Genomic DNA, 21,209 nt, shown 5'->3' on the forward strand with positions numbered 1-21,209 from the left:
AGTCCACTGTGAAGTGACTCCTCGTGAACTCCCTGACTTCACCTGCCGCCAGGCCCTCTTGACTGCAATTCTTGCCGCATGGAGAACATGGACACCCCAAGGACCCTCTGCTCCCAGATGCCCCGTCCAGAGGAAAAGAGAACCAAAAGTGTCCCCACCTCCCCCAACCTCGCAAGAACCAAAGCTATTTGTTGGTTTCACTGGACTGGTCTCTCGGTCTCCTCCTGCAACCTATTTATTCCGCGACCTTTCTCCATAGGATAACATTGGCACCCTAAACTGTTTTGCACCTCTGCACCCGGCTGCCCTAGTGCCGCTGGTGGTGTTCTGTCGGTTCTGCCTTGGACCTTGCCCACCACTCACCTTAACTCCTGGAGAAGGGAGGGTCCCATAAGTCGTTGACAAGAACCGGTATACCGCATAAGATTTTCCTTCTGTAGGTTAACATTTAACATTACACTGTCCATTTTTTGAACTGAAAGGTATTTTTCTTTAAAAACGTTCTTACCTGAATGATTTTCTTCTAATGCCTAAACATATATAAAGATACTTGCTATTTTTATAAATCGGTGTGGATCGCCTTCTTGAGTCTTTTGTCTCATTTATTGACCATTGTATGTATTTTCAGATGTCTTGCACTCCTCTGTGTCAAGTGTAAGGTTGCTCGACCCCACTACCCTCTAACAGAGCACTTTGGGATCGCCATAGCAAGCACCTGTCCACTAATAAGGAACCCTTGGACTCGTTACACAATATATCTCAGCCAGGTTCCTACACTATCTTTTACATTAAAATGTTAAACAATCAAAACTTTGCAGTGATTGGATTTGGAATGAAGCATGCACACATGAAAGTATATAGATATAATATATCTGGTAGAGACTACTAGCCGCAGATTACTTCACGTAGAATTATCCCCAGGCGTGAGACTGGATCCAGAAAATCTTTTGCCACTGCATCCGTGCGCTGGAGGACACCATCACGGATCTGGATCGTGCTCTGGGCCTATTTAGGCTTTTTTCCCTTTACTCTGTTGCGAGTGTGTGTGGACAGTGTGCGAATGCCTTCGAACTTTAAGATGTTCTCGTCTTATGGATGCCTGATGTCGGCGACGGACCCTTACCCCATCTGCATGTGGTGTTTGGGGGAACACCACGACTCCACCGATTGTGAGGCGTGCCAGCAGCCAACGGCGGCTCTTGGCGTCGTCACAGGGTTCAGCGGAGGGCCCCTCTCATCCCGTCCTGGGTAGAGGCTGGAGGGGGGCTCCTTGTCCCTCCCCGGGTCCCTCTCGTTCCTCCACGCAGGTGGCTGCCTCGTCGCAGGTCAGGCCGGCGCCTTTCCGGCATCACTGCCCGGGCTCCGGCCCAGCCCCGGTCTCCTGTCGTTCCGGCGTCTTCTCTGACGTCGGACGGCGAAGTCCTGCCTCAGATTGCAGATTCTATGGCGCCAGGACGGCGTTGGGTCGTTGACTCATCCTCGGACGTCTCTTCTCCAGAGGTTCGACGCTTGTTGGTGTCATCCTCCCCGGAGACGGGCCCACGCGTCGTGGCCTTTTCCCCGGCATCGTCTAAAGGCGGCTCCACACCGTCTCCGCGGCCGTGGTCTTTGCCAGAGGAGCCGCAGGTCCCCCACTCCTCGGTCCCTCTTCCTTCTTTCCAGACTTGGCCCTTCCTCCCTCCGGTTGGCTTGGGGGGATGGCCGTATTAGCTTGCAGCTGTCGCCTACCGAGGAGCTGATTTCCCCTCCACTGGGCCCTACGGAGGCGGGTGACATCAGCCTGGTCACATAAGTCCCACTCCGGCGCGCCTAGGTCAGTTTTTCCTTTTCCACGTGTAACACTGATCTGGATCGTGCTCTGGGCCTATTTAGGCTTTTTCCCTTTACTCTGTTGCGAGTGAGTGGGGACAGTGTGCGAATGCCTTCGGGATTTAAGATGTTCTTGTCTTGTGGATGCCTGATGTCGGCGACGGACCCTGCATGTGGTGTTTGGGGGAACACCACGGCTCCACCGATTGTGAGGCGTGCCAGCAGCCAACGGCGGCTCCTGGCGGCGTCACAGGGGTCGGCGGAGGGCCCCTCTCATCCCGTCATGGGTAGAGGCTGGAGGGGCACTCCTCGTCCCTCTCCGGGTCCCTCTCATTCCTCCGCGCATGTGGCTGCCTCGTCGCAGGTCAGGCCGGTGCCTTTCCGGCATCACTGCCTGGGCTCGGGCCCAGCCCCGGTCTCCTGTCGTTCCGGCGTCTCCTTTGGCGTCGGACGACGAAGTTCTGCCTCAGATTGCAGATTCTATGGCGCCAGGACGGCGTTGGGTCGTTGACTCATCTTCGGACGTCTCTTCTCCAGAGGTTCGACGCTTGTTGGGGTCATCCTTCCCGAAGACGGGCCGACGTGTTGTGGCCTTTTCCCCGGCATCGTCTAAAGTCGGCTCCACACCGTCTCCGCGGCCGTGGTCTTTGCCAGAGGAGTCGCAGGTCCCCCACTCCTTGGTTCCTCTTCCTTCTTTCCGGACTTGGCCCTTCCTCCCTCCGGTTGGCTTGGGTGGATGGCCGTCTTAGATTGCAGCCGTCGCCTACCGAGGAGCTGCTTTCCCCTCCGCTGGGCCCTACGGAGGCGGGTGCTGCCTTCGCTCGCGCTGTTTCCACAGCTGTGAGAATTTTACGCTTGGGTGAACCAGCTACCCAGTTCCCCGCGCATCATTTTCTGGAGGTTCTTAATCAGGGCTCTGGTAGTAGAAAGCTGCTGCTTACCTTCGAGGGTTCATTCCATTCTTCTCTCTTGGGGACTTGGGGCCGTCCCACCACGTGGGACCCAGTGCCCCAACACCTTCTACACCTCCACCATCCGGCTCCGCATGATCCGGCGTGTCTTTCCCTCCACCCCTCTACCAGGGCCCCCCTCTTGCAGAATGCCTTTCCCTCTCTGCCGTCGCTGTTGTCTCCCCCGTAACGTGAGGCCCGCTGTCAGGACTCCTGGGGGCGCAATATGTGCGCCTCAACCAGTGCAGCTCTGCTGGCCCTTAACACGCTGTGTGTCCTGGCTAGGGCCACTTCTTATTTGTGGGACTCGGCGGAGTCCCTTATGTCTGCCGCTTCTCAGGAGGGTACCTGTGTTGATCTGAGGTACCATGTGTTGGATGGCTGGAGCTGGCGACGTTTATTCTTCGCTCTGCTCTGGACATATCGGAGGTGCTGGGTCGTGCCATGGCTTCTTCGGTTGCCCTTCGTTGCCATGCCTGGCTTCGAGACAGTGTGTTCCCGGAGAATATTCTGGAACGGCTGGTGGCTCTTCCCTTCGATGGTGCTCTTTTGTTCCATGCCCCTGCGGACTCGGCCATTCAGAGGTTCTTGGCGGGGCTTCGTCGTCCTCCTCATCCTTTCCCTCAGTGACCTGTGAGTTGATCTGGTTCTTGGACGTGTTCTTCCATTGGGGTGGGTCGCCCCAGTTGTGTGTTTTGTGTGCTTCATGGCCACTCAAGTCCTCCTGTTGGGACTGTGGTTCTGTTGGCTGCTGGCCAGCCCTTCTTGACTGTTTGTTTTTGCTTTGGGTTTTCTACACCATGCTGGCCCTGAGACTAGGCCTGCTATTTTTTCTCTCTGGCTGCTTGACAAGCCTTATGCGGGTTTTTCTGCAGGTATTTTCTGTTGTCCTCTGCTGCAGACGTTTGTTCTCGAGAGGTTCCCTTGTAACATGCCCTATGTATTGTATTGTTATTGCATTTATATAGCACTTACTACCGCTGACAAGGCGTCAAAGCGCTTTTCCGGCGGGTAGTACGCTACTCTGGGACCCATAGAGGATTAGTGTTGAATTAGTGGTGGATAGGTTAGTCAATTATTTGGATTTGAAATGATAGCAGAAGGATAGAGGAGGAAAAAAAGGTTTCTATTTATATAGCGCTGTGGGGCAGTGGTAGGTATTCTATAGCTCTGTTCTGCGCTGGGGAGTTGTGATTGCCTTTGGGCCTCTGTTCTCCTTGGGTGGCATTAAGGTATGTTGCAGACGCACTCCTCTAGCTGATGGATTGAGAGGGCTTGAGTTGGGCCCGGGGTGTCCCTCTCCCGGGTCACTGTGCTGTTTGCCTGGTCTTGCCTGCTGTCTGCAGTGAGGCGTCTTGGTTCTACCAAGTTCCACTTCCTTTTGGGCTGTGGGTGCGGACTCCTCCCTGAAGCACGTCCGGACCCTTCTCGTCTTCTGGCTCTCGGTCGTCGGCTGACGTCTGGCTTGCCCTGAGAGCATCATTCCACGGTGCTCTCGGCGTCTGGCTGCACGTGCTGGTGCTGAGCTACTGTTTTTCTGCACCATTGTGCCTTCTTGGCGCTTTGATGAGACAGTCATCCTTGCCTTGTCCGCTTCTTCCAGCCACCTTGCACTCAGTTCTACCTCTCCTCCCTGTGGGATGAGATGGTCCCTGAGTTCTTGTTACTGTTCGGGTGCAGTCTGTCCCTGCGGGACGCTGGAAGGTTCTTCCTGGGTGACCTTGAGTTACCCTTTTTCGGCTTCCGCCTGCTTATTGTGGACGGCGCAGTTCTGCCTGGACTTTGCCTTCTGGCTGTTTTTAGGCTTGGCTGCCCTCTTCGCTGGGTGTGTTTCCGGTGGAGGGAGGCTTGCCTTTGCTTTGCCTCATCTCCTTGGAGTCTCTAGGTTGCTCTTCTCCTTCGGTGCTCGTCTTCCTATGGCCTTGGGCGAACGTTTTGTTGTCCTGTATGGGCGTGAGTTGCTTTGGCCTCCTTTTCGCCTTCTCAACACCAACAGACCTGCCCCTATATAATGTGAAGTTGGTGAACTCCCATGTACTTTGACTATCTACTCAACAGTTGGCATATATCCAAACCTAACTGTGTTAATGTGCTCATTGAGGTCACAGATTTAAAGTAAAAAACGTGTGTGCGATAATACTGTGACAACCAACTACCCTCACTCTACCTTTCCAAGACGGTGTTAGCCTATAAAAAAAAAAAAAAAAAGAGGGGAGGCAGAGCCTCACGGGAGCAACACCCGGAGAGGAATACACAGACTGGTGCTCGCCTGTGTCCTCATCATCAGCATCTGCCAACTTACAACTTAATGGGGATAAAAACTGTGCAGACAAAAACCATACATGTGCTCTGTGAAAAAAACCTAATGTGGATGGCCAAACTCTGGCAACGAGATCTGGTCCCACCACCGATTAAAAAGAGCCAAGCTACACTAGCTAAACTAATTGTATTCCATGCTGTGTGCCAACTCTACTAAAAACCAACATGTTTCATTGCCTAGTCATAATTACCGGCAATTTCATCAGGGTTTTGGGTCTGCGCTATCTCTGCACGTCTTGATTCTCCATTTATTGTACCTGTGGTTGTACACATATAAAATCACACACATTCGTTAACTCAATGTATCTTGGTTAGAGCCCCCACATATCAGTTAAAAAGGCTGCTCGGTATGTCATTCAGTATTTACCAGGTGGCTGCTGTACTTTCGCCTACCAATGCCCCGTAGAAGAATCTGGGTTGTCAGGGACCTGTCGCTTCGTTACAGGTTCTCAAGACTGCCCTCGGTCAGTTCTATGGTGGAAGAAAAAACATCTACTCGCTATTAACGGAGATCTTCGCATGCTATGCCCCTTGTATCGTCTCCTGTCTTTCAACTTGATGTGGTCATGCTTTCTCACATTCTCACTTGCCACCATCTCAAGCACCTCTGCACCCGTGTTTCTTTCATGCGAGATGTCTTGCTTCCGAATGACTATGGCTGGTATAGATATGCAGCTTACTCTCATAATTAACTTTGCTGTTTAAAAAGGGGAAAAGGGGGCTGACTTCTTACAACCTCTCGTACATCTCTGTCTCGGTGTTATTGCACTCAGTGGAGAAGTGTGGCTCAATGGTTAGAGCGGCAGACCCTGATGCAGCGGTCTAGCCCGGGACCAGGGTTCAATTCCCCGCCGAGGCGGGTTTTGGGCTCAAAATTCCACGGACCTGATAATTCTCGCCTCGGTGCCTATTCCAATCATGGAGTCCCACTCTGCAACTCTGGGCAATAGCTTGCTTAATCTCCACAACGGCCCCCACAACGTTAAGGATGCCTGGCCTCCACCTTGGGGGTGCCCAGGAGTGGACGCCTCACAGGGAAAGCCAGGATGGGTTCCACAGCGGTATTCGTACAAGCGCCTTGAGACCCTTGCGGGTGAGTAGGGTGCTATACAAGTATCAATTTACATTTACATTTACATGCTTCTTTCGTGCCGGGTACGCTGCTGCCAAGCATTAAAGGTATGAGTCTATGTTGCCGCCTCACATAGTGAAAATGAAAAGCTCATCTCATGTCTTTACCCGCGGTTTTCTAAGCACTCATCCGTTCAGCCTTACCCGTGTCCGTGCAAGGTGGATGGCCTCCGCTCAACCCCCGTTGCGGTTTCCGAATAGGCTCCTTTCTTAAAGAACGCCGACCCGCGTCCTCGTGGATCTGGCGTTCGCGGGTCCGCCCCCTTCTTGTGGGTGTTGTATGCAAAGATAGGGCTTGAAAGAGTCGGATTACCAGCGGCCATCTTAGAAGGGAGCACCCATTCGTGAATATAGCTAGTGTCTCCACCACAGTCGTTATTGAAACGCTCACACATGGAGCATATCATACATTTTCTTTTACAATTTTTAAAGATTTCCGGGCATTGCGGAATAAAGCCTAGTTTCACAATCATTTAAGCTCCTTACCCATTATCTTGTTTACAACCCATTTCATTTTATACTCATCTTCATTATGCCTCCTTTTCGCCTTACCTTGTTTCCTCTGCTGAGCGAGGATGGGCTATGTCTTCTCTTCTCCTTTCCCACATCCCCTTCGGGGTTGGTTGTCTTCGGCTTGCGGGGGTTCCCCTTTCCTGAGGGATGGGGCTCCTCGTCCTGTCTTTGGGACTCAGCCCCTGTGGGACCCTCTGTTATGACCAGGCTGCTGGGCCCTTGGGTATGACTAGGGTATCTATTCTACATGAAGGAACCTGCGGCTAGTAGTCTCTATCAGATGTACGAGTTACTTAACTTCAGTAACGAAGTTTCTGGTAGAGACGATTCTAGCCGCAGATTCTTTCACGGCCCGCCCTTCCTCCCCGTTCTGCGAGGACTTGGTCTTCTGCACTCCCCTTCCTGTGGGCGGCTGTGTCTTCTATGAGTACATTCTTTCCCTCTTTATGACAGGATGTTTGTCCTGTTTATTTGTTCCCTTTTCTCCCCTTTTGGCATATTGGAGGATAGGTTATAGGTACTTTGGTGCCCTTATGCTCTGGTTGCTCCAGGTTGAGGCCTACCTTCCACCCCTCCTCCCCCTTTATTACTAGGGTTCTGGGCCCTCTGCTATCCTCTAGGTTTGGGCCTTTTGGCTGTCCCTCTGCCCTTTGTTCCTTATGACAGTTGTCACACTCTGTGATGGGGCTGTCTTGGAGTCTGGCCGTTTCTGGTTTGTCCCAGACTGGTTTCCCTTCGTTGATTTTGGTTGGGGTTGTTGTCCTGCTACATGTTATGATATTTTTACATATGTTCTTTATCTCATAGGTGGGCTATCTCCGTCCTGGCAGGGTTGCTGCTCAGGGCTGGGCTCTGTTCTTTATTTTGTTTTCCCTGCCTTTGGGTACTGCAGTGCCTGGCACTGCTCTTTATGGTGGTGTTCCTCACCATTCCTTTTTACGCTTTTTCTGCTTTTTCGCACACTGTTCCTATACTCTCACAGTTTTGACTGCTGGCTCCGCGTTGTGGTGCAGAAAAGTTCTCAGAAGAAAACTGACGTAGGCGCGCCGGGGTGGGACTTGTGTGACCTCGCTGACGTCACGTACGCGGACAACGCCTAGCAGAGTCCCGTGATGCTGTCCCCCCCCCCCCGGCGTGCAGGGATGCTGTGACAAAAGATTTTCCGGATCCAGTCTCACGCCCGGGGATAACACTACGTGAAGGACTCTGCAGCTAGAATCGTCTCTACCAGATACATCGTTATCGAAGGTAAGTAACTTGTACATCTGCTATTAAACAATCACAATATGTTTGATTAACTTAGGGGTGCAAAATCTGTTACTAGTAAAATTGCTAAATGGAGAAGTGCAAAATAAAGGCCTAATAAAACTGTACCTATTGATTTTTGTACGCTAGTTTTCTTCTTGCAGTATTACACCAGTTTCTGCTAGTGTTCTCTTCGATTCAGTGTAATTTTTTTAAACTTGGAAAAAAGAGGTACTCTGGAAAATGCTGTGTAAAAATACCTCCAATCTTTGTTGTCTCTGGATGATTTTAACTTTTCCCTTGTTTTCCTTAATTTTAGTGCTGTCTTCACGTGGACGAACCTGCTAGTAGTGGTGGTGGAGCTGTGTGGTTCAGAGCAGGAAGCCCTGGACTTGGTGCCCTTGGTCACAAATGTGGTCCTAGATGAACATTACTTAATTGTTGGAGTAGTGGTGGTGGTGGATCCAGGAGTCATACCCATCAATTCTCGAGGAGAGAAGCAACGAATGCACCTTAGGGATAGTTTCCTGGCTGACCAGCTCGATCCTATCTACGTAGCCTATAACATGTAAATGGAGGAAGGCAAGCTTTGCGGATTTCACCATGTGAAACTCCACTGTGTCACTACTGTCTAGGACAACCTTGACGCTGGTGGGAAAAGAATGACTAACACTTGATTTGAAATCATATTGATGTCTACTTTGTCTTGGATCACGCCCACCCTTGGTTTTATGACCACATTGTGATCGCTGATGTGTCAAAAGGGATCGCATTACTGGACAATAATCATTATCTCCTGCACATGCCAGAGCTGACAAACTAACCTTGACATTAATGTTAAAAATGTGTTTAACAGATAAAAAAGATATTTTTATGTACTTGTTCTGCAGAAGGGTGTAATTTAGTGAAAACGAGAAAAGACTCATCTTAGTCCTACATCGTTCCTTTTAACCAATGCAACTGATAGTGTAGTGCCATTTCTGGGAGTTCATTTATATGGAAGTCACTGCTTATCCACGTAGTGCAATGGCTGAACCCGCTGACGGAATTTAGATTCCCCTGCTCCTTTAGATATAAAAAGAAAGACTCAGCCTATATTTTAAATATGTAAATATTAATATAATATACTTTTGAGCTAGAAAATTTGTGTTGGTAGCTATGAAATGCGACAGGGTTATGATTGAGGGCTGTAACATAACAATCCTTTGCACATACCTATTCTTAGACCCGCTTGTAGTTTTCTATTGCTAACCAGAATTTGTCCAACCCTGGGATTTGCCAACTGCTTCCTTTCATGCAAGCCCGCCACAATATGTCGCTAAATGAAAAGTCAATACTGGTCCATGTTCTAAAACTATGCACTTTTGTATAATTCATTTTGAATTATGCCATTTGTTTTTCTTCCCTTTTTCTCAGTGTATGCCGCAGCCTTCTGATGAAAACTCCTTTTTGTTGTTTCCTTTTCCATAAATTATTCCTTATTGTCCTCTTCCCCAGGCAGAGGACAGTCTATAATGTTCAGTTGTATTTTCTATAAGACAGTGTCATGCTTATTTATATTCATGATAACTTAAGCATATTTGAACATTTTACAAACATATGCCACAGAATGATTAGGAATGCATAAGAAATATCAACTCAAAGACACATTCTTTTTCTCCTCAACATTTGATTGTTCCTCTTTTCCTACCACATCTGTTCCATTATATAATGAAACTAAATTGGGTGGTGCTCCAGGCAAATCTCCAACATTAGCCTTTGGATATTTAATGTGCTGCTACATCTTACTTCCAATGTAAAACATGAAGGTTCGCCAAAAGGGAGGGCCAACTACATTCTACTCACCTTTCTATATGAGTTATAGTTAAAGATACAGCCACAATCCTCAGTTAGATTTTTACTTGGTGCCGTAAATCGGTGGCCCATCTGTTCAATCCATTGCCTTATGAATGCGTCCTTGGGTGACATGCAAGCCCCCATGCTCTGAGGGCTTGAGGTGCCTTTTAAACCATTTTAAGATTCCACTGTTATGTATTTTGTGTCGTTTTGTTTTTCTGTCCATGGTGCTATACTGCTATTTTAGCAGCTTTCTGTTTTCGTTACTTTGGTAGAAGGATTTGAAAATATTCCTCGTTTTACAGTGAAAAGTGAATCTGAAAATAATTGTGCAAGCATGCTGGTGGTGTCTATGTGAGTAGCCCCAGGAGAATAAAAACCAATGTGAGTTACATTTGGAGAGCAAATTTCCAGTCCTGGGCTTTTCTGTCATAAATTCTCATCAGGTACTGTATGCCAAAGCAAATCAAAACTGCAGCTTCCAGATGCGTTCTGGTGTGAAGTGAAATCACAGATGTGTACACCTAGTGCCCAGTCGACATGAAGCAAGGTGGCAACCTGCTGTTACTTGCCATAAAATGAAAGTATGTCAGTGGTTAACTAAGTATGGCAAATTTGTAGTCCTTTTTGGAAATTACTTTCACATCAGATAACTGCCCTTTTTTGGTTATAAGATAAGAGACACAATATGATCGATAGGAGTTTAGCAATTGGAAAAAAAAATTCCCGATGGAAAACATCATGGTGCTTTACTTTACTAACCAAAGAATTGCTAAAGAATCGCCCACAGTAAAAAAAAAGGGCATTTCATCTCACTTCTCTAATGCAGTCATTATTTGATGTACGTGGAGGATCGAAAATAAGGAAATCTTCAATTCAACACAAGACAGAACTTTTCCACTTATCCATTTTGACTGAAGAGAGCCTTTCCTTCAACATAAGTTAACAGTGGGAAACAAGGATGCTAGCATTTAATCTTAGTGCTGATCCAAGGAAAACCACTGACAATTTTTTTTTAGATTATGGAGAGGTTAAGTGGACTGTTATGTTTTAGCATTGGTTAAATTTGGAAAGGGAAGAGGAACAGGGTACTTGTTAGCAACGTAAAATAGAAGCAAACGTAACCAAGGTGCTCCTCCAGCAGGCTGTCAACTTCATGATTTGGTTCCCAGGCGCAAATGGTTAACATTTGTCAAAGTGTGTCATAAAATGTTGGATTGGGCTCAATGGTTGTTACAGTATCCTCAGTATAAGATATCCAACTACAACAAAAACCTCTCTGGATCTTCATAGTATTCATACTTCATTTTCATGTAAGGACAGGTTAGTTTTTGTACTCTTTTTATTGTCACAAATGTAACACTTCTTTTCTTCGTTTTTCCTTTTGCCATTCTGACTACTACTCTGCTATAGTAACAAAAGTGTGTATGGCATACGATATCAGTAAGACTTCAGTTTCATGGATAGCACATGTCCTACACTGGAGATAAACAAAATGCACCTCTGTTTTTATTTTTTTCTAGTAGCACAGAGCATAGTGGAGTGAGCATTAAATAAACCATGTTTGAAAGACAGTTTTGCTGATCCTAAATACAATTATTTGTATTTTTATTTACTATTAACCATTGTCAAATTGAGAATGCCATACCATGTAATTATGTATAAAAAGTTTTTCCTATTTATTTTAAATTAGGGTAATTATACAATTTTAAAATTCAAAATCTTGATTTGTTTTAATACATTAACACATTGAATGTGTTTCCTTTGTCTTATTTTTTTATTTATCATACTGTTAAAAATTGTTGATGTATGTACTTGAGCAAATCATTGACCAGCCTTCACCGAACATTGGAAGACATTCCATTAATGTGTGTTCTTCTCATGATTTATGAATAGTCATCAAATTACTGTTGGCTATTAGAAAATTAAGATATCTTGCAAGCATTCAGTAGGTATAGATATTGATAAGTACTTGTTTTTTTTACCCTGTTGGCTCTGCTAGGTCAACTTAATATAGGTTACATTTTGTCCTTTTTTAATATTGTATTTTTTATTATTGCATTGTCCCGATATGTAGTACTTTTTTCCCGTGAATTTTTTTTTTTTAATAAATGACATAATTGTTTGGGTTACAGTTCCATACTAGTAGATTTGAACTAATTTTAAAACTGGAATACCCTTCGTGCTTATTCAGCTAAATTGTTTGGACCTACTGTAGAGATCATAAGTTCATTATCTCACTCTTTTTTTATATTTAGCCTATGAAATTCATGTTTACAAAAAGAAAAACTTGAAACTTACGTGAATGTTTTCCTTTACCGCAGTAAACTTTTATCACTTGAACTTTTTCCTTTGCAATGTACAACATTTGGGCTCATTTCAAATCTATTTATTAAAACTGTCTGTAGTTGTTTCCAATACCTGTAATGTGCGTTTTCTATTATAATGTCTTAGCTTACATGTTAATGTGCAGAAAAGATTTTGATGAGTTTGGTCAAATGTGTTTTCTGGCTAGTACAAATCTAGCATTTGTTTCTGATGTTTTCCCCTTCTTTAACAAAAAACTCTAACATCAATATTCTCGGGGAGACGAGAAGGAATGTGCTATACATGTACTATGTATGTTATCAGAACAAATGAAAGTTTTTTCAAACTTAAAAGAAAATATATTGGTTCAATTGCTAATTTATAGATTTAATCGGAAAGCAAAATTGCACAATAGTAATGGCCCAAACGTACCTCCGCCTATTTGTGTTTCTGTAGAAAAAAATATGTGAATAGGTATACTTTATTTTAAGCTGTTGCAGATGCAATAAAGTTGAGATTTGCAAGAGGAACCATCTCTGTGCACTATTTAGTGAGATAGATGTTGTTTAAAGCTCTAGAATCATTATTTATATTTCTGTGCTTGTTTCGCGCTTGTGGGGAGCAATGAGTCTTTGACCGTGCATGCATTTATTCAGAGCGTACTGTGGATTCTTCGAGAATGATGGAACTTATGTTTTCCACTTCCCTTATATTTTGTAATTCATGAAGCACAATCTGTTAAACAGGGTGATATCAAATTGTATGTGTGGTTTTGCAGCCAGAAAGCTTTTCTAGATTCAGATTCTGTGGATTATTCCTACATCTAGTGTTTTGACTTGGAAGTGTGTATACTGCGACATTTTTCTTTTTAAACATGATTTTATTAATGCTCACATTGTTATGAAATCACACAGTTATCATATATACACATTATTTATTTGTCAATGAGTTTTTTTATTACAAATTTGGTAAACCAAAGAAAACAATGGTCCTGCTGCAAAAACTCAACCCCCCCATCCAGATAGATAAGTATTTAAGCATCAGGCTTTAATAAGTCACACCTTAAATTGGTGGCCCATCAGTTTCTTCATGAGTTTCAGTGCCCTTGTGTGGTTCTCCTCGCAACATGCGTTTGATGGCAGTTTGTCTAATAATAACCAAAGCATGTAGTTGTGGTGGGCACCTTGTGTTCTGGTGGTGTGTTGACAAGTTCAGTTATTGGAGTCTTGCGCGCCTCTAATGCTAAGTGCTTCCTGTTAACATTGCAAATCAGGCAATTTATTTCTACGGTGTCCAAGGCGTCCACACCATTGGTTGGTCGATGGTGGGTCCCTCCTCTTCCACCACATTGCTATGGTTGATTTGCTGCCTGCCAACAGTTCCAAATTAATGCCTTGGCATGCATTGTACATTTAAGTTTAGGGTTTCGGAGGTACTAAAATAAAGTGGGAGTGGAAAGGAAAGAAATATTTCTTGAAGGGCCTTGGGTGCCAACTACCAAATGGGTTGTAAGTGTATGCATTCTCATTCTTCATTCTGCATATTTGTGGATGAAGGAACACTCTGACCACACTGTCTCCTGCACCTAGGGCTGGACATCGGGAAAAGTGTCAAGGATAAAGGAGTTTATAATATAATTTTTTCATTTTAATGGAGGCGAAGTCTTGTGGACATCTGTCCATAGCCCTTCCAATTCTCTGGCAGAAATCCTATTAGTCCCCGTAGGAAGGTAAGTCAGGCTAGTAATTTCTCAGGGTTGTCTTATCTCTTGTTGCAGCTAGTTTAATATCGGATTGCACTACCCAATGCCGCAGCTGTCAATATCACTGTTGTTAAGTTTCTGGTATCTTTGAATCAAGATGACGTATCAAGGATTTAATTGTGCCATGATGACCTATATCTACTATCAATCTATACCCCATATTGCCATTTAGCAAATGCTCCCTGATCCAGTGCTGGGGTGAAGTCAGAGTTGAAACGGATCAGGGTGTATGGAGAAGGATACATGGTCCAGGCCTCTTTTTTATTTACAGTATCCAAAATCTGAAGTGTTGTTTTAATAAAAGTGCTTACATATGCGTTGTGCTGTCTGATTTTTGCATAGCCAAACCACCCCTCTCAGTGGCCTTGTTATGACTGCCATTTCTATGTGAGGGTCAACATGTAGCCACTTACTCTCCAGACCACTCAATCACAATTCTCATTTGAGTTGCATGATAATATAATTTAAAGTTAGGCAGGGCCAATCCTTCCCTGCTTTACTGTAGTAATTTTAATGGGATGTTTAGTTTAGAGTCCCTCCGAATAAACATATTTATTGAGTCTTAGAGAGAGGTGAAAATCCCGTCCTCAACCAGTATTGGGAGTGACTGGAGCAGATTTAGGGCTCTGGCCTCTGGGTAAAATATAATTTTTTACTACATTGATTCAGCCCATTTAGGAGAGGATATACAGGGCCCATTTATGGAGATCTTGTGTGTTTTCTAACCGTAGGCAGGAGTAGTTGGCTTTATACAAGTCCTGTACATTTGGTGCAAGATTTACTCAGTAATAACTTGGTGTGTAGACGCCGATCAAAGTGGAAATTTAGTCCTTAAGTTGCTTACCGTTGGGTTAGCGACTTTTAAGTTTAAGATTTTAACATGTTATTTGTACTTTCTGCTAATTTTTCAAATCTTTTCAATTACGCAAGTGTGTTTCCAAGTGAAGTGACTGGAATCTCCAATATGAGTACTAGAGGGTAAGGAAAGAGCACCAATCTCTGTGTTTCAGTGCTGAACTGTGTTGCTGTAACTTTTTCACCTCCCTGATGTGAGAGGAGTGTTTGATGCTTAGAGCAAATAGTAGGGAAGGCTAAGGCCACCCCTTTCTCATTTCCCTTGTCATAAAGTCCAAGCATTGAGCCCTATTCTGGCGTTTGGGGCATTATAGTTAGCCATATTCACTTATATAAAAATGAGCCTATACTGCTTCTTTAGGACTATAGTGCCTTGTAGAGCGCCAGTCTCCCAAGTCAAAGGCTTTCTCCGGGTCCAAGAAAGCTAGGAGAGCTGATACATTTTTCTTTCCTACGTATCTCCTCTCAACAAATCCAGACTTGTCCAGGTGCATGATTCCGGTGAGGAGATTGTCTAGTCTGTTTACCAGGGTTTTAGACTATAGTTTGGTGCATCAATATTTAAAAATGAAATAAACCTAGAAGAGGAACAGCTTTTGGGGACTTCTATGTGACGGAGATGCCAGTCTTAGTAATAGAGGTTGTAGTTGAGCCGCATGAGGCAAACTTGTTGAATAGAAGGGTCAACCTGGAGAGTAATTTGTGCAAAAAGGCTTTAGGACATGCTCCTGTACAGTGGTCAAGGCCTGGTGCCTTACCCAATTTCAATTGGAGTATTGCGCTTTTAACTTCATTTTCTAATATGCGAGTTTCTAATTGTACTCAACTGCAATTTTATAAAGCTTGATATCTGATAGACATTTGGCCGCAGATTCCTCAACTTAGAATATCCCCAGGCGTCAGACTGGATCCCGGTTTTTTGTTTTTTTTTGCTGCAGCAGCACCTCTGCGCTCTGGGGGACGACGGCGCCTCACGACCCCACCCTGACATCGCCCACGGACATGAAGTCAGCAAGGTCATATAAGTCCCTCCCGGCGCACTGACGTCAGTTTCCTTCTTTTCCGCGTGCATGCGGATCCAGAGTAAGCTGTTCCTCTGGCCTGTTTTCAGACCCTTTTTTTCGCTTCGCGTCTGGAGCAATGTGCGATGCCTTCGGGTTTTAAAACATGTACCTCCTGTTCGCGACACCTTATCTGTAGTGTCTGGGCGAACACCACGACTCGATGGAATGTGGCGCCTGCCAAAAACCTCAAGCCGAAGTCCCAGCGGGAGCGCAGGAAGAAGCTGCTTTCGGCTCGCCTGTCCCAGTCGGAGTCGTCCCGAACCCTGGCCTCCTTATCGGCGGCAGGTCCCTCTGGCAGTGGGTTCCATTTGCAGCGCCGGTCGCCCTTTGGATCCCAGGTGCATCATTCGCCTTGCACGGGTTAGTCACAGTGCATGTCGCGGAAGTCCTCGACCTTACTAACTTCAGTTGTCTGGGGCACTAGTTCCCGGGATCCTCCGGACGTGCGCCCCCGGGAGTCGCCCCTCCCTTATCCTGGTGCGGGAGTGACTCGGACCTAAATGGAGGCCAATGCCGCGGCCCTGCAGGGCCTCCCTTCGGTCCCCTCCTCTCCCTGGGGCGTCCTCAGAGCCTCCGCTAAATGCGGGGTCTCCGTCTGGTTCACCCCCGGCGCCGGCTGAACCCCTTGTCTCTAGGGATGATGGCGATATGGTGTCGTCAGGGCGCGCCCCGGCTGGGTCTCCCGTTAGACCCATGGCACCCTTGCCGCGCCGCATAGCCCAGTGGGGCTCCCTGTGGCACCGCAGGAGGTTGCTGGTGCTCGCAGCCTTGCTTCGAGCACGCCTCATTCTTCCTGACTTTCGTCTGCCTGTCCAGAGGCGGGGTTGGCGCTGGTCCGGCGCCGTAGGCTTGCCTCTCCGGCTCCAACTCCATTCCTTACTTTGGAGTCTGGGCCTGTTGTGGTCGAGGCTGAGTCGGTGCCGGTCCGGCGCCGTAGGCTTGCTTCCCCAGCTCTAGCGCTGTCCCCTTCTTGGGACGCAGAGCTTTTTGTGGTTGACGTGGAGTGGATGCGGCCAACTCTGCTCCGGATGGGGCCGAGTCGGCGCCGGGCGGGGTGGAGTCGGCGCTAACCAAAGTCGCCCCGACGCCTGATTATTGACTCCTCTCCGGAGGCTTCCGGTGGAAGTTCGACGTCGCCTCAACGTCCGGCAGCGCTGGATCTGTCCTTGCCTCTTCCACCCTTGGAATTTGTGGCCCCAGTAGACTCCCCGCCTCCTCAAGAGCCCCATCAGGACCCTCATTCTTAAATGGGGCTTTCTTTTGGCCATTGGTTACATCCTCAGTTCATTTTTCAACCTCCTTGGGATAGGAGACTTAGTTTACAGCCCTCACCCACAGATGAGTGGCTGTCCCCTCCTCGGAAGGCTACCGAGGCCAGTGCAGCATTCATTAGGGTTGCCTCCGTGGCCGCTCGTGTTCTGAGTATGTAACTCTGTTTGGTCCCCCTGCCAGTTGACCCTCTGTTGGATGTCCTCCACCACGGTTCGGGGAATGTAGAGCCGCTTTTACCCTTCGAAGCCTCTCTTTATGATGCCCTTTTGGGCATGTGGGCTCGGCCAGCTTACGGTTATCCGTGGCTCGTTCTATCTTGCACCGCCATCGTCCTGCTGCACATGATCCAGTTTGCCCATTTGTTCACCCAGATGTTATGGGGTTTGTCCTGCAAACTTCTTTCCCTTCCTTGCCTCAGCTGCTGCTTCCTCCCTCCCGGGAGTCCAGATGGCTGGAGTCGTGGGGCCGTAACATTTTCGCCTCTAGGAGCGCAGCTCTTCGATCACTAAATACAGTGTGTGTCTTGGCTCGGGCTTCTTCTGCCCTTTGGAACTCTGCCAAGTCTTTTTTATCAACCCCTTCTGAGGGCGCTCGTGTTGACCTCCTTCATCTTTTCCGTGATGGCCGTGATTTGGCGGAATTTACAATTTGCTTGGCCTTGCATACTGCGGATTCCTTAGGCCGTGCTATGGCTGGTTCAGTTGCCCTACGGCGCCATGCATGGCTGCGGAATGGCGTCTCTCCGGAGAATATCCGGGAGTGCTCTGTTGACCTACCCTTTGATGGGCTCCTTTTGTTTGATGCCCATGCCGATTCGGCTGTCTCCATTTGATATGTTCTGGGATGGTTATCCTTTTATTCAGCATCCACCAGTTGCACTATGCATTTTTTAGGCTGGCGGTTTTCCACAGGTTGTTTGTGTTTTGTCCTTTGATTATAGTTTGTCCTAAGAGATGTTCCCCCGGGGTTCTTGAGGATGTGCCATACTCCAAATGGGGTACCTGTATGCTATTGTATAGCTCTGCTATGCATCAGGTGGGCATAGAGCCCCCTTTGGGTTCTCTACGTCCAATGACACCTTTGTCTTACCGTTGCGCGGAGTTCAGTGTTTTGCCTTTTGGCGCTTTCTCCTATACGCCATGGGTCGCCTTGCCTGAGCCTTGCATTTGTGCCTCCTTCTCCTCCTTTGGAGGTTTTCACCGTATTTTAACGCGCTTCAAAATGCGGCAATTTCCTGTCACGGGTGCACTAGGTGGGTTCCTCCTATGGCACCCGTAGTTGCGTGGTCGTGGCTCGCCCCTCCTTTGCTATATATATATATATATATAAGCGGGGAAGGACTCGCTACAGTGCGGGCGCTGAGGAAGGCTACTTCGCCGAAATGCATTCGCCGCCACTGGGATCATTTCAATAAAGCGTGTTGTCAACCCTGAAATCTCCTCTGGCCTCTGATTTCTTCTCCTAAGGAATTTCCGTCATATATATACTGCGCCAGCCAGATGCGCAGCACAGCAGGCCCTGCTACATCAAGTGTCCCGGATTTACATTGGCACCACGCTTTTTCCAGCGCTTTCGAGATCGAGGAATCGATATATCCGGAGAAAGCCAGGAACCACAGGCTAGCGTGGGAAGACTGAGGTATTTTATCTCTACCGGGCGCAATGTCTCTATTTGACAGCCCCTGCCTATCTGCGAACCTGAGCGGAACGGCTGCAGCAGTACGAGGGGGCTCAGGGCTCCCTTCCCCACTCACCTGCAGGCTTGCACAGACCCATTGTCTTTATTCACTCTCCCACGCCACCAACTCAGTCTGGCCGATTCAGTGCATGCTGGGATGTGAAGTTCTACATACAGATCACGAACTATCACAGGTGTGCCGACAGCATCAGGGGGAGGAGTCTTGGGTGCAAACGCATATTTTACACAGGATGGAGCTAAGATGTGAAGGACTCGCTACAGTGCTGGGCGCTGAGGAAGGCTACTTCGCCGAAATGCATTCGCCGCCACTGGGATCATTTCAATAAAGCGTGTTGTCAACCCTGAAATCCCCTCTGGCCTCTGATTTCTTCTCCTAAGGAATATATATATATATATATATATATATATATATATATATATATATATATATATATATATATATATATATATATATATATATATATATATATATATTCGGACACTTGTCTGGACCATTATGGGTGAAATAAACGAAATCATGGAACTTTGAAACCCGTTTCTGCATTTCTTTGGGAATAAACCCTGCTGTGATCTGTACCTGTTTGCAGTCCCTCCTTGGAATTGGAGAGCTATATCCATGGGGATATCCCCTTTTCTACATCTCCTCCTGTCTTCGCTACTGCAAGGTCTGGTCCTATGTCTCTGTGTTTCAAGGAGCATTTCAGTGCTGTTCTCAAGCTTGCCCTCGTTCTGTTATGTTATGTTAATAACTATTTGTAGAGCACACGTACACCCATGGGTTTCATGGCGCTGTTATAGAGAGACAAGAATACAATTCCTATGCATAGGACTGCTTAAATAGCCACGTTTTCAGGGACTTCCTAAAGACCAGAAGATTGTCACAATTCCTGAGTGATAAGGGGAGGGACTTCCAGAAAATGGCCGCCAGATAGCAGAAGCAGCTGCCTCCTTGCCTTTTCCTATTAAATGAGGGGATGGTGACTAGGCTAAGATGTGCAGAACGTAAGTTGCGCTGAGGCTTATAGTTGGTTATCATGTTTCTTATACATTTAGTGCCATTTCCGTGCAGTGCTTTAAAAGCAGTGCAACCTGTTTCAAAAGCAATCCTTTGGGCTATCGGTAACCAATGTAATTTTTCCATGCCAGGTCTTGCTGACTTCCATTTAGGTAGTTTCCAAATAAGTCTGGCCGCTTGATTTTAGACCATCTGGAGTCGTTTTAGCAGTCCCGCTGAGAGGCCAAGATATAGCCCGTTCGAGAAGTCCAAGCGAGAGAGTACCAAGGCTATTACTACTTGCTCAAGTGCCGAATGGGTCAGCAGATGTGCAATTTTCCTGATTTGTCTTAGTTGGAAAAAACTAGAGGATACCACAGCTCCCACCTGTCCTTTAAGTGACAGGTCGGCGCTGAGAATAACCCCCAAGCTTTTGACCGAGTGGGACGCCGTGGGCGGAGAGCCCATATCGGTCGGCCAGAAATGTCGGCCCCCGCTGAGCTCGCTCTTCCCGGGCAATACTAATTCGGTCTTGCCCGGGTTGAGTTTAAGATGGTTAGAATCCATCCAGCACTGTAAGTGTGACATTGCTGCCTGGAACTCAACAACAGAGCTGGGGAGTTCAAGGGAATTATCAGCTGCAGGTCGTCAGCGTAGTTGAAAATGGTAATTTTACAGTTCTTTAGCAGAGGCCGAAGGTACAGATTAAATAGGAGTGGTGGGAGTGATGAGCCTTGAGGCACCCCACAAGAAGAAGATATTCTCGAGGCTGTGAAGGTACCAAGTCTCACTGACTGCATCTGGTTAGTGATAAAGGAAGCTATCCATCTAAGAGCGGGACCCCTGAGGCCGGTCTGCTCGACACGGTTCAACAGTATGTTATAGTCGACCGTGTCGAACGCGGCCGACAAATCCAGGAGTACTAAGGCCTGATGGATGCCCTTGTCCGGATTAACCCTTGGGGTGTCCTGAACTGCGAGAATCACAGTTTCTGTGGAGTGTGACAGACGAAAGCCGGCTTGATTCGGTTCTAGATAGTCAGAGTGTTCGATGAAGTTTGAAAGACATCTAGACACGTGAGCCTCGACTAATTTAGACAGGAAGGGGAGAAGGGAGATGGGCCTGTAGTTGGCCGGATCTGAGGGGTCTGCAACAGGTTTTTTTATGAGTGGAACAACCGTGGCATTTTTGAAGTTGCAGTAGACCTTGCCTTGTGAGAGATTTGTTCAGAAATGGAAGGATGCTTATGGGTAAAGCCGAGCAGATATCTTTCAAGATGTGTGGTGGGCAACTATCATTGGGTGACCCGGAGTTAACCCGGGAGAGGAGCTCTGAGAGTGTTTTTGGGTCGATAAGGGGGAGGGCATCAAGTGTGTGGGGATTGTTATAGATGTCATCTATAGGTTCCAGGCTAGGCGGATTATGGATGCTCCTTTAAAGCAGAGACTTTGTCT

At 46.9% G+C, this 21,209-nt stretch overlaps 1 protein-coding gene across 1 annotated transcript in view; it reads left to right on the forward strand.

Annotated features, from left to right (window-relative positions):
- The window catches only part of DIP2B (DIP2 acetate--CoA ligase B (putative)), a 792,630-nt gene extending 779,993 nt beyond the window's left edge, over window positions 1-12,637 (forward strand). Inside the window, exon 38 of the mRNA XM_086966287.1 lies at window positions 8,287-12,637. Within this exon, the coding sequence (XP_086822413.1) occupies window positions 8,287-8,539 (253 nt within the window). The 3' untranslated portion in view covers window positions 8,540-12,637. The remainder of the gene's footprint in view (window positions 1-8,286) is intronic.
- The last annotated feature ends 8,572 nt before the right edge of the window (window positions 12,638-21,209 follow it).

This window comes from Lissotriton vulgaris, chromosome 1_1, assembly GCF_964263255.1.
Source record: "Lissotriton vulgaris chromosome 1_1, aLisVul1.2, whole genome shotgun sequence".
Lineage (NCBI taxonomy): Eukaryota > Metazoa > Chordata > Amphibia > Caudata > Salamandridae > Lissotriton > Lissotriton vulgaris.